General features: G+C 55.4%; 3 protein-coding genes across 3 annotated transcripts; 1 reads left to right on the top strand and 2 right to left on the bottom strand.

Moving 5' to 3' along the window:
* Positions 1–202: 202 nt before the first annotated feature.
* LOC104305450 (probable G-protein coupled receptor) lies at positions 203–2587 on the bottom strand. Its single transcript, XM_009906300.2, has 2 exons — positions 2494–2587; positions 203–2160 (listed from the first exon to the last, which is right to left on the bottom strand). The coding sequence occupies exon 2, from the start codon at positions 2047–2049 to the stop codon at positions 814–816; it is 1236 nt and encodes a 411-aa protein (XP_009904602.2). The 5' UTR covers positions 2050–2160; positions 2494–2587; the 3' UTR covers positions 203–813.
* A 719-nt stretch (positions 2588–3306) lies between these two features.
* Positions 3307–6899, bottom strand: PARP3 (poly(ADP-ribose) polymerase family member 3). Its single transcript, XM_009906290.2, has 10 exons — positions 6672–6899; positions 6365–6490; positions 5837–6028; positions 5409–5544; positions 4990–5216; positions 4714–4860; positions 4511–4588; positions 4098–4275; positions 3737–3883; positions 3307–3627 (listed from the first exon to the last, which is right to left on the bottom strand). The coding sequence occupies exons 1-10, from the start codon at positions 6852–6854 to the stop codon at positions 3458–3460; spliced, it is 1584 nt and encodes a 527-aa protein (XP_009904592.1). The 5' UTR covers positions 6855–6899; the 3' UTR covers positions 3307–3457.
* On the top strand, positions 6896–12022 carry LOC104305451 (proteasome activator complex subunit 3-like). Its single transcript, XM_054177973.1, is given in 2 exon segments — positions 6896–7543; positions 11829–12022. Coding segments are annotated over 2 exon segments (837 nt in total). The 5' UTR covers positions 6896–6900.
* The last annotated feature ends 1256 nt before the right edge of the window (positions 12023–13278 follow it).

Below are 13278 nucleotides of genomic sequence, written 5' to 3'. Positions count from 1 at the left end.
ACTGAAGTGAGAGAGCAGCTCCCAGTCCTCTCTGGCTGCTGCTGCCCACGGGCCCCATGACAGCCCCCTACTACCCTGTGCCACTCTGTCCATCCCAGTGCACCCCTGGCTGGCAGCCCAGTTTGACTGGCACATGGCACCACTGGCTGGGCTTCAGCTGGACAGCTGTGTCCAACAGCCCAGCATAGGCCCCTGGAGAGCCAGCATCTCCCCTGAGAGAGGCAGCCCCTGCCCACTGGCCAGGACAAAGGACATGGCTGGGCAGAGCAGGTGTACAGTGCCACTCCAGCAGAGTGTTCCAGAGAAACAAAAGCACAGCCTGAGTCAGCCCCTTGAGTGCCATCTCCCTAATAAGTACTCTGGATGACAAGCACTCCCCTACTCACACATTAGTTTTGGGTTAAACAGCCAAGGATGGAGGGCCACCCAGGCTCAGTGAGGTGCCCAGAGGCCTGGTGTTACTGATGTTAGTGGTGTTATCTGGGCCATTGCTCCTGAAAAGGGCGCAAGGGACATCTGCAGTTCCCCACTGGCCATTTGTGGTCCCAGCGGAGTGACAGAGGTGGAGCTGTCCCCTCTGCCCCTGCAGAGGAGTCCCTTGGCATCCTGTGTCCCAAGGAGATCCTCTCCATGCAGCTGGATTGTGTGACCAGAAACAATCCCAGCCTTCAGAAGGAAGATGAGGCTTCTCCAGATCTGCTGCTTTCTGCCAGGCAGGAAAACCATCTTCCACCATAAGCTCAAGAGGCAAAACCTGAACAAGGACCCTGGCAGGTCTCCTGCCCAGCACAGTGGGACAGGGCTTCCTGCTTCTCAGCTGCTCTCATCAGGAGCTTGACCTGGGATAGGGATGCTTATCTTGGTCTGGTCCAACCTGTTCCTGTTCCTGGGGCTGGGACTAATGCAGCTGGCATGGGTCTCCAGTGTGCAAGTTGCTCTCTGGAGGAAGTGCAGGAAGTTCTCCTGGACAGAAGCCTCTGAGACGGAAAGACAGATCTCCTGGGCCAGTGGCTGGTTGAGACAGCTGCGCCGCAGCCGAGCCAGCTCTTCACGGATCTGCCGGTTCAGCAGCCCGTAGAAGAAAGGGTTGATAGCAAAGGAGGAGTAGGCAGTCCAGGTGACCACCATCTCCCCATGCCCACTGCCCACCGTGCTGCCAGCAACAGAGGAGTGCAAGTGGAAGGCAAAGAAGGGCAGCCAGCAGCACAAGAACTGCCCCACAATGAGGACCAAAGTGAGGATGGCCTTGTTGCTTCCCAGAAAGCGCTCTGGTGTCAGCCTGGGCAGCGGCAGGTTCCTGGTGGTGATGATGGTCATTTGGCTGGCAATGGAGTCAGACCTGTGCCTTGGCGTGGCTGCCTGTGCTGGTGCAGGTGTGTGCTGCAGGGATGCCAGCCGGGCCACTCGGTAGACACTGCAGTAGACAGCAAAAATAATGACGGTGGGCAGAACAAAGCAGGCGATGCTGAAAAGGATCACAAAAACCTCCTTGTGGGCCCCAGGGCTCCAGTAGACTGTGCAGCGGCTGGCACTGGTGGCCCCATTGCCTTGTGGCCAGCCCACCAGTGCCAAGACAGTGATGAGAATAGACTTGACCCAAATGAAGACCACTCCAGCCACCGCCAGCCTGATGGTCATCTTGACCTCGTACCTCATGGGGTGGACAATGTAGTAGTACCGCTCCACGCTGATGATGGAGATGGTCAGGATGGAGGCGCTGATGAAGCAGATATTCAGGAATATCAAGGCCTTGCACTCAGTAATGCTGTAGATCACCCTGCTGAAGCAGGATGAGCTGGAGATAATCCCAATAGGCATGAGGAAAATGGCAGAGAGCAGGTCAACCACACAGAGGTGGCAGACAAAGATGAACTTCCTGAGGAGAGGAGTTTTGAGGATGACGAGCAGCACCACAGTGTTTGCCACCAGGGCTATGAGGGTGAGTAGGACCATACAGAAGAGGCCCACCACTTCCTGGGCTATGGACTGCTCGGGGATGGAGAGTGGCTCCAGGCTGTCCGTGGTGTTCGGCCCCATCCGGCTCGCCATCCCCCCCAAAGGGTTAAGCCAGGAACTCTGGTGTCTGGGCAGCAAGGGCTGCTCTTCTACATCCCTTAGAAGGAAACCCCATCTCAGCCATGGCTGCTGTCTTTTCTTTACCTGTCGAGGAGGGGAGTGGAGCATGCAGGAGAAGAATCAAAATAAAGAAGAGCCACAGAGAAACCCAGAGAGAACCTGAATTCCTCTGAGATGCTGGAGCAGGGACACGTGCCCAGAGAGAACCCCAGGAGGTTATAGCACCTTGCCTACCCCAGAACTGGTATCTGGGCTGTCTTCAATCCAGTGCCGCGCTGACCCCCCCTGCCCCCCTGCCCCCCTGCCCAACCACACCAGCGTGCCCTGAGGACAGCCAGCATGAACCCACCAGCCCCACCCCTGCTCCTCTCCCCAGCTGAGGGGGACCCCATGCTGGGTGAGGCAGACCCAACGCACCTTTGTTCCTGGGGAGGTGGGTGATGCTGCCCTGCTGGCCGGGGGTCCCTCGTGCTGGCAGCAGAAGGAGGGCCCTGTGGACGGCCACGCTCTCCCTTCCCGTCACCCGCTCGTCATCCTGTTTGCCTGCAGCCTGCCAGCTGCGGATGGCACCGGCTGTCACTCCCGGGTGCTGCCGGCACTCGTGTTGGTCCCACGGGGACAGCTGCTGGGTCCTAGCAGCCGGCGGGGCTCGGGAAGGGGGGACCGGGTTGTTCCCCCCACAGCATGGCCACCCACTCAGTAGGCCTGGTCCTTCCACAGAGACAGCTCAGTCCCAGGGTTCCCAGGGCTTGAGGGACAGACCTACAGGTGGGTCTGCAGCATCTCCTCCTCAGCATCTGCGGGACATCAAGGTAGTGCAACTGGGAGTTTCCCTTCCCGAGCACCCCAGGGACACAGATGTGCTCAGGGGGCACATGTGAGCGGGGAGAGGGGCTTGGCATGGATGCCAGGCTGGAACAGGGCAGCAAGCAGGGCACCATGCATGGCACCAGGAGGCCTCATTCTTGAGATGGATGGATGCGTGGACTCCTCCTTGCCCAGGCAGGGCAGCACAATTGACATCATGGTAATGGGCATGAACCTTGTACCTTGCTGAAGTGACAAAGGCACCTGGCTCACAAAGCCACCAGCTTTCACCTGAAAGTTGCCAGCACTGGACAGCCACAACAGGCTACAGCCCCTCCAGAGCTACTTGCCGCCATCCATGCCAGGACCTCTCTGCATCCACCTTGCCAGCCAAGGAAGCACCAGCATTGCTCAACACAAGGCACAGGTTTTTATTCACACTCAAAGCAAGCTCTGTCCCCATGCCAGGCTGTCCCCACTAGGTGGGGTAGTAAGAGAGTCAAGACCACTGCGCTGTGCGTCGGTGGCCAGAGCTAGCTGGTGCAGGGATGGGGCAGAGGTTGTGCAGACACTCTCAAAACTGGAGCTGGACGAGGAAGCGGATCCGGCACTGGCTTTCCTGGTAGATGAGGTACTCGCTCTGCATGAAGGACGAGTTCTTGTAGGCAGGCATTGGGACAGGATTGCCCTGGCACACCAGCACCTTCTTGCCATCCAGCAGCACCTCCTCATCTTGCGCAGGGTCTGTGCAAGGAGACACCACCATGACGAGCCTGAGATCTGACCTCCCTCCTCCAGCCCTGCGCCCACCCCAGCACCACAAACCCCATCCCTCTTTGCTCCCTGCACTCACCTGGCTCTGTCTGGCCGCAAGCCAGGACGCTGTCATAGCCGGGGGGAGGCTGACGCAGCGTGGGGTCATCGCGGGTGATGCGGTAAGACTTGCCAAGGGCCACCTCCGACAGGAACATGATGCCAACCTTCTTGGACGTGAAGCCCACTGCCATGGGAGAAGGGAAAGGGGATGATGGCACCAGCCCTGGACTTCCATCTGACTGTTCGCAGGCCACCCGTGGCAGCCACTGGAACTGGCTGCCACAGCGGGAAAAGGAATTGGCACACCCAGAGCTGCTTCACAGGGGGTATGCAAAGGAGGTTAGGATGACATAGAGGCTGTGGGCATTATGAGCAGCTCCGTGTCCCAGCACACTCACCGTAGCCAGCTGACTTGCTGTTCTCAGAGGCGAAGTAGATGCCCTTGCCCACGCGCCCACCAGAGTGGGGCATGATGCGCAGCCCACTCTTCAGGATGGCTGCAACCACTGCCACATTGGTGCCATGCCAAAGCAGGCGCCGGTGCTCCAGGAGGTCGTGGACTTTGAAACGCTCATCCTGGAGAGATGCAGAGCTGAGGGCTGTCCGTGGAGTAAGAGGATGGGACACTGATACCCAAGCCCCCCAACCCCAGTGCCAGTCTGGAGGAGGAGGAGAGCAGGTGCCTGTTTGCCCCAGCCAGCTGAGCTGAAGCCCCTTCTGGGTGGAGAAGCCCAGAGTCCTAATGCAGCCCTGGGGTGAAACTGGGGCTTCCTCACTGCAGGACGGGGACAAATCATCTCCTTTTTCTCACCTCACCATCTCGGGCAACCCGCCAGATGTTGAGGATGTGGAGGTTGTGCCCGGTCTGTGTCACATAGTTTTGGATCAGCTGCCAGGGAAGGAGTCAGGAAAGTGGCGTCACCAAAGACAGCCATCCCAGCAATGCCCACAGTCCCCCTGAGACAGGAGAGCACAGTTGCTCCCAATCATGGGGTACTGTGGCACAAGGGGCACCTGGTATTCCCTGCAGGCTGGGTCCAGGAGGGACAGCTGGCAGCAGAGCAGGGCATAATCCTGATCCAGCGGATGGGCAACTTCCTCTTCCTCCTCCTTCATCTTCTGTGATTGCAGGCTCTGTGCCACCTCAATGTCAGCTAGCACCTGGCAGGCACAAACCAGTCACAACCTCACGACCAGTGCTGGGCATCGTGCCAGGTAGGACCAGCACATCTGCCTCACAGGTGCCTCCTTGGGGAGGGATGTCACCTGCCAGGTGCCCTGGCATCTCACCAAGAGCATATCCTTCTTGGCACGCAGCAGGTCAGGGGAGTTGATGGGAGGTGGCCGTGCCCGCCCAAAGTTATGGGGGATGATGGTGTAGAAGTGGGAAGAGAGGTCCTCCAGGCGGGCAGCCTGGGGGGGTTGCTCCTGCAGCGCTGCCTCTAGCTCTTCCAGTGCCTCAAAGCCCCTTGCAATCTGCTGCTTGCTCAGCTTTCCCAGTGGCATCTTCTTCACATCTGGCAGGGTGAATAGGGGAGAACATGGGTGAACCCACCCACCCTGCTTCCCCGTAGCTACTTCCAGGAACCTCCAGCATTCACAACAGGCACACTTGGGCACCTGGCATGGGGGATCCACACTCCCAACAGCACCTCTGTCCTGTTCATCTCCCCAGCTGCACTCCCTGGCCACAGCCCATCTCCTCTTACCAATATTCATGGTCTGCATGGCATCCCGGAACATGTCGCTGCTGAAGATGAGGGACACCAGGTCCTGCGTGGCTTTGTCTAAGGTGCAGGGCAGCACCCGCTGCTTGCAGACCGTGGTCCCATCCACACTGTCCACCTGCAGAGCCCCAAAATCACCATGCTGCCTGCAAGCCAGCAGGAGGCTGTGGGGGCATGGCCACCAGTGGGGAGAGCCTGGCCCTGGGCAGCAGAGCAATGGGTAGGCATTGCTTCTGCTTTCCATGACTAATGCCACCCAGATGCCCATGGTTCTTGCTTGGGATGCCCTCCTGCACCATCTCAGCCCCAAATCTATCTGTGGGCTGTTTCAGCTTACAGCCAGACCCTCTCTCAAAACCCACCCCACCAGGGGTAGCATGTGAGGACTACCCCACAATGGTGACACTCACCTTGAGGGCAACCTCCGCCTCCTGCCCAGCACCCGGCTGCACATCAATGAGTGTGTACTTTCCTGGCTGAGCAATGAAGTTCTCTCTTGCCATCCATTTGTTCTTGGTCTTTTCCTGAAACTTCTTCTCAAAATCCTTCTTGGCAGCCTCCAGGGAGGCAGAGGGCATGAGTTTGGACTGGCCCACCTCCCCCTGGTAGTGGACAGCAGTGGTCAGGAACCCCCTCTCCATCCCTGCTCCACTAGCCCTGTGCTGGGGGAATAGCTTGGGACCAGGAGTGTGAGGGTAGGGCTGCAGGACAGTTAAGGAGGAACATGCTGAGACACCAGCACCAGGTCTCAGGGCCCTCCAGCTCAAGCAGACAGACCTGGACTCTATGCTGTCAAGGGCCACTTGATTGCTTGCTTTGAGGCTCAGAACAAGTGGTGGGGATCATCAGGTTCATCCCTGACCTTTGTGAGACTTTAGACAAGGTGGGGACAGATGAGGGGGATGGGGAAGGAACAAGTGGTGCTGGGGTAGACTCACCACACGACCCCAGCGACTCCAGACACTGTAGGCACCATTGTGCTCAAGGAGCTGGAGGATGTAGAACTTGTTGTTGTTGGCACTGATGTTGGTCTGGTTCAGGGTGCAGTCATAGTCCTCGTAGACCTACAGTGAGCAGCATTACCCAGGCTGGCGCTTGGGCAACATTTGCAGAGCAGTCCCAGTGGGGACACAGTGGGGCCTTCAAGAGTAAATGGGGCTGTCCCTGTGCCAGCAGAGTGGGGACTGTCCTTGGACTGCCCCAGCCCTCCTGGCCTCACTGGGTACCCCAGAGGCTTGCTCTCACCTGCGCACCCGGTGCTGAGCTCAGGGGACACAGCCCATCGATGGTAGCAGGGGGCTTCTCCTTGGGAGCAGTTTTCAGGGCTTCCAAAGTGGATTTCCATGCATCATCCTCCTCTCCCCCCTTTGCTTTCTTACCACCACTGTCCAGCTGCTTTGTGGAAGACGCATGGCGCTTGGAGGCCATGGCAGAGCCACCCGCAGGGGGCTAGCACCACCTTGATCCCCCAGTAATGTCCTTGGGGGGAGCGCAGTGGAGAGTGAGAGAGGCCAGGCTCGCTCTCCAGGCCTCGCTGCTCAAGGTGGATCCAGAGGTGAAGCTCAAGGTTGACTCCTTCAGGGAGCGGATCACAGGTGAGGCCAAAGACCTGGTGGCAAACTTTTTCCCAAAGAATCTGTTAGAAGTTGATGGGTTCCTCAAGGAGCCTATCCTGACCATCCACGATCTCACTCAGATCCACTCGGACATGAACCTCCCGGTGCCTGACCCAGTTCTTCTCACAAACAGCCACGATGGGCTGGATGGGCCAAATATGAAAAAGAGGAAGCTGGAAGACCCCAAAGAGACCTTTCAGGGTACCAAAGTGTTTGTGATGCCTAATGGGACGCTGAAGAGCAACCAGCAGCTGGTGGACATCATTGAGAAAGTGAAACCAGAAATCAGGCTGCTCATTGAGAAGTGTAACACAGTCAAAATGTGGGTGCAGCTTCTCGTTCCCAGGATAGAAGATGGAAACAACTTTGGTGTTTCTATTCAGGAGGAAACAGTGGCTGAGCTTTGAACTGTGGAGAGCGAGGCAGCATCCTACCTGGACCAGATTTCTAGATACTATATCACAAGAGCAAAGCTGGTCTCCAAAATAGCCAAGTATCTTAGTACCATAATATCATAGTATCAGTCAGGGTTGGAAGGGACCACAAGGATCATCTAGTTCCAACCCCAGTGCCATGGGCAGGGACACCCCACACTAGATCAGCCTGGCCAGAGCCTCGTCCAGCCTGGGCTTAAACACCTCCAGGGATGGGGCCTCAACCATCTCCCTGGACAACCCATTCCAGGGCTTCACCACTCTCATGGGGAAGAACTTCCTCCTCACCTCCAGCCTGAATCTCCCCACCTCCAGCTTCATTCCGTTCCCCCTAGTCCTATCACTACCTGACATCCTGAGAAGTCCCTCCCCAGCTGTCTTGTAGCCCCCTTCACATACTGGAAGGCCACCATAAGGTCACCTCAGAGCCTTCTCTTCTCCAGACTGAACAGCCCCAACTCCTTCAGTCTGTCCTCACAGGAGAGGTGCTCCAGCCCTCTGCTCATCCTTGTGGCTCTTCTCTGGACACCTTCCAGCACCTCCATATCCCTCTTGTAATAGGGGCTCCAGAACTGGAGGCAGTACTCCAGGTGGGGTCTCACCAGAGCTGGGTAGAGGGGGAGAATCACCTGCCTTGACCTGCTGGCCACACTTGATGCAGTCCAGGATCCAATTGGCTTTCTGGGCTGCAAGTGCACACTGAGAGCTCCTGTTGAGCTCCTCCTCCACCAGCACCCCCAAGGCTCTCTCCTCAGGGCTGCTTTCCAGCCAGTCACTGCCCAGCCTGGATTTGTGCCTGGGATTGCCTCGACTCAGCTGCAGGACCCTGCACTTGGTCTTGTTGAACCTCATGAGGTTGGCTTGTGCCCACCTCTCCAGCCTGTCAAGGTCCCTCTGGATGGCATCCCTTCCCTCCAGTGTGTCTGCTGCACCACACAGCTTGGTGTCATCAGCAAACCTGCTGAGGCTGCACTCAATGCCCCTGTCCATGGCACCCACAAAGATGTTGAACAAGCTGGGTCCCAGGACTGATCCCTGAGGGACTCTGCTTGTCCCTGGCCTCCACTGGGACATGGACCCATTGACAGCCACTCTTTGGGTGCAGCCATCAAGCCAGTTCTGTATCCATCTAGCAGTCCACTCATCAAACCCCTGTGTCACCAGCTTGGAGACCAGGATGTGATGTGGGACAGTGTTGAAGGCTTTGCTCAGGTCCAGGTAAACAACATCAGTTGCTGCCCCTCATCTATTGATGTTGTCAGCTGTGCAGAGAAGGCCACCAGGTTGGTCAGGCAGGATTTGCCCTTGGCAAAGCCATGCTGACTGTTCCCAGTCACCTCTTCACTATTCTTCTGAGTCAGTAGTGCCTCCAGGAGGATCTGCTCCATGATCTTTCCGGGCACAGAGGTGAGACTGACTGGCCTGTAGTTCCCTGGTTCCTCCTTCTTACCCTTTTTGAAAATGGGGGTAATGTTTCCCCTTTTCCAGTCTGTGGGGACTTCCCCAGACTGCCAGGACTTTTGGAATAGAATAGAGAGGGGTTCAGCAGCCTCATCTGCCAGTTCTCTCAGTACCTGTGGGTGTATCCCGTGGGGTCCCCTGGGCTTGAACACTTTCAGGTTCTTCAGGTGATCACCAACCTGATCTTCACTTACGATGGGCAGTTCTTCCTCCCCATCCCTGGCATTGTCTTCCATGACATCAGGAGTGTGGCTAGAGGCCCTTGCAGTGAAGACTGAGGTAAAGAAGTTATCGAGTACCTCAGCCTTTTCCTCATCACTTGTGACCATTTCACCCATTTCCTTTCTGAGGTGGCCCACACCTTCCCTAGTCATCTTCTTCCCATTAATATACCTGTAGAAGTTCTTAGTGTTCCCTTTGACCTCCCTGGCTAGATTCAATTCAAACTCTGCTTTGGCTTTCCTAACCAGGTCTCTTGCTGCTCAGGCAGCTTCCTTATATGCCCCCTGTTCCAGCTGTCCTTCCCTCCACTTCCTGTAGAGTTTCTTTTTAAGTAATAGTGTGTCCAGCAGCTCCTTGCTCATCCAGGCAGGCCTCCTAGCATTCTTTCCTGCTTTTCTCTTTGTTAGTATACATAGCTCCTGGACACAGAGGAGGTGGTCCTTGAATACTGACCAGCTGTCCTGGGTCCCTCTTCCCTCCAGGATTTTGTCCTATGACACTTTGGCTATCAGATCCCTGAAGCGATCAAAGTCTGCACGCCTTAAGTCTAGGGTTGTAAGCTTAGAACACTTCCTCCTGATTGCCCTGAGGAGATTAAATTCAACTGCTTCGTGGGCACTGCAGCCAAGGCTGTCTCTGAGCCTCACATTGCTTACCAGCCCTTCCCTGTTGGTGAGAACAAAGTCCAGCATAGCACCTGTTCTTGTTGGTTCCTCTACCATTTGGAGGAGGAAGTTGTCTTCTATGCAGTCCAGGAACATCCTGGATTGCTGGTGCCTTGCTGTGTTGTCCCTCCAGCAGATGTCAGGGTGGTTGAAATCACCCATGAGGACCAGGGCTTGTGACCTGGAAGCTGCTTCTATTTGCCTGTGGAGGGCCTCATCTGCTTGGTTCTGCTGGTCAGGTGGCCTGTAGGAGACCCCCACAGTAATATCTCCTTCCCCTGTCTTGCCTTTAATTTTAACCCATACACTCAACCAGCTCATCATCCCTCCCCAGGTGGAGCTCCACTGATTCCAGCTGGTTATTGACATAGAGGGCAACACCTCCTCCTCTCCTTCCCTGCCTATCCTTCCTAAAGAGCTTATACCCATCTATCCCTACATTCCAGGCATGAGAATCATCCCACCAAGTTTCAGTAATAGGCACTATGTCATGGCATCCCAGCAGCACAGTGGCCCTTAATTCATCCTGTTTGTTGCCCCAGCTGTGTGCATTTGCACAGAGGCACTTCAGCTGGGCTGGCCCTGTCGTCCTCTTGTGCCAATTCCCCTCGGTTTCCACAGAATGTCCTGGTGCATCATTCATGGCTTGCCTCAGGGCAGCAAGTCGAGAGCCCTTACTAGCTCTCCATCCCTCAGCCTCTGGTGAGCTGCCCCTCTGTTAATAGTCTCCTGCCAGCAGGAGACTATTAACCCCTTCCCCTTCAAATCTAGTTTAAAGCCCTATCAATGAGCCCTGCCAATTCCTGCCCCAGGATCCTTTTCCCCCTCTGGGACAAGTGTGTCCCATAAGTTGTTTTCAGCTCTGGTGCCTTGAAAACCAAGCCATGATTTTAGAACCCAAAGCCCTGTCAATGGCACCAGCCCCAGAGCCATGAATTGACCTGTTGGCTCTTTCTCATTGTTCCCTCATCCATTGCTGATGTTAGAGGGATAGCAGAGAACACAACTTGAGCTCCTGATCCCTTTAGCAGTCGCCCTAGGATTCTGAAATCTCTTTTAATTGATTATGAGCCTCTCATTGTTGCATTGTCACTACCCACCTGAAAGACCAGCAGTGGGTAGTAGTCCGAAGGACTCACGAGGTTGGGAATTTTCCCTACAATGTCTTTTACTTGGGCAGCAGACCTCTCTATGAAATGGGTCTGGTCTGCATATTGGGCCCTCTGCTCCCTTCAGTAGGGAGTCTCCTATAACAATGACCCTACGAGGTTTCTTTTCCGGATTAGGTTTGATGGCTGGCCTGAGGCAACCTGTCATTGGTGCAGCTCCTGACCTTCTTGAGTCCTCAACCTTACCGATGACCTGTTCCTCCTGCAGAGCCTCATACCTGTTCTGTAATTGCACTGTAGGCAGGGTGCTGCTCAAAGTAGCAGACTTTCTCCATTTGCATTTCTTCCGTTGGGCAGAGACCTGTCCCCATTGGCCCTGCTCATGTGGGTTACTACAGGGAGGTTGAGAGGCTTGCTGCTGGGAAGGTATCAAACTCCCTGTTCCACTAAGAGTTACCCCCTGTTCTGGTTTTGTAGAGGTTAGATTATGGGACTAGTCCATTTTCCTTTCGCCATCTGTTATAGCTCTTAGCCTTTCCACCTCTTCTTTTAGATCGGCCACCATGCTCATCAGATCACTGATCTGCTCACACCTCACGCAGGAGTTGTTCCTTCCATCCTCCATATCGAGTGCCAGGCTCCAGCACTCACTGCAGCCACTTACCTGAACAACTGCATGCTTGTGAGTGGTCTCTGTTTGGGTGCCCACTGTTCTCCTACTAGCCTTTGCTCTAGTAGTAACCATCTTGCAGTAACCACCCTCTCCACACGGCTTTTTTTTCCCCTGTCAGTGAGCAGGCTGAGCTGAGCTCCTCACGCTGCCTCCTCTCTCCTCAGCCACATGCTAGGTTCCGTGGCAACCCCTCCCCCAGCTAGGTCCCTCACCACTGCACAGTGACCAAGATCAACGAGAAGGAGTACATCAGCCTGCACCTCATCATCTCCGAGCTGAGGAACCAACACGTCACTTTGCATGACATGATCCTTAAAAACATCGAGAAGATCAAGAGGCCTCAGAGCAGTGTTGAGGAATGGCTTGAATCTAAGGGACATGGGTCTACGGAACAACTATTTGAGCAGAATGTGTAGGCCATACTCCATCTTGTTGTTTACTGCTCACAGTTAGCCGATGTGCTGATGCAGCAAGGTCACCATAGCCTTGTGGCTGTGCTTGCAGCTGCGTTAGAAGATAACAGCATGTGAAACAAAGTATATGTGAAACAAAGAACTAGTTAGAAAGGAGCTTGTGAAGTTGCACGCAGTCCTAACTGCCAGGAGGCTGGATATTATAATGTAAGCTTGGACTAACAGCCAATGGAATAATGGCATTTGTGCATATTTAGCTGAGATGCTTTATAAGCCGTGCGTTTGAACAACAAAGTTGAGCTTGCTTATCAATCATATTGATTGGCCGCGAGTCTTCCTCGCCGTCGTCCCGACAAGAGTCGTCCTGACAGCTCCTGACAGAGCAGCAATGCTGAGACCCTCTGCTAAGTGACAATGTTTGTACTTGATAACTGTTCAGTCAACTGGAGACCATCGTTGCCTTGGTCTGTTATGTGACTATGGAGGTGGGACGCTGGCTGGAAATAGTCTTGCATTGTTAGTTAAACTCTAAAGAGAAAAGAAACCTCTAAAGAAAAAGCCAACCTCATGAGGTTCAACAAGACCAAGTGCTGGGTCCTGCAGCTGGGTGGAGGCAATCCCAGGCACAAATCCAGGCTGGGCAGTGACTGGCTGGAAAGCAGCCCTGAGGAGAGAGACTTGGGGGTGCTGGTGGAGGAGAAGCTCAACAGGAGCTCTCAGTGTGCACTTGCAGCCCGGAAAGCAAATCAGATCCTGGGCTGCATCAAGTGTGGCCAGCGGGTCAAGGCAGGTGATTCTCCCCCTCTGCTCAGCTCTGCTGAGACCCCACCTGCAGTACTGCCTCCAGTTCTGGAGCCCCTATTACAAGAGGGATATGGAGGTGCTGGAAGGTGTCCAGAGAAGGGCCACGAGGATGATCAGAGGGCTGGAGCACCTCTCCTGTGAGGACAGACTGAAGGAGTTGGGGCTGTTCAGTCTGGAGAAGAGAAGGCTCCCAGGTGACCTTATGGTGGCCTTCCAGTATGTGAAGGGGGCCTACAAGACAGCTGGGGAGGGACTTCTCAGGATCTCAGGTAGTGATAGGACTAGGGGGAATGGAATGAAGCTGGAGGTGGGGAGATTCAGGCTGGAGGTGAGGAGGAAGTTCTTCCCCATGAGAGTGGTGAAGCCCTGGAATGGGTTGTCCAGGGAGGTGGTTGAGGCACCGTCCCTGGAGGTGTTTAAGCCCAGGCTGGATGAGGCTCTGGCCAGGCTGATCT

This window comes from Dryobates pubescens, chromosome 1, assembly GCF_014839835.1.
Source record: "Dryobates pubescens isolate bDryPub1 chromosome 1, bDryPub1.pri, whole genome shotgun sequence".
NCBI lineage: Eukaryota > Metazoa > Chordata > Aves > Piciformes > Picidae > Dryobates > Dryobates pubescens.
This window is presented reverse-complemented; position numbering and strand designations above follow the sequence as displayed.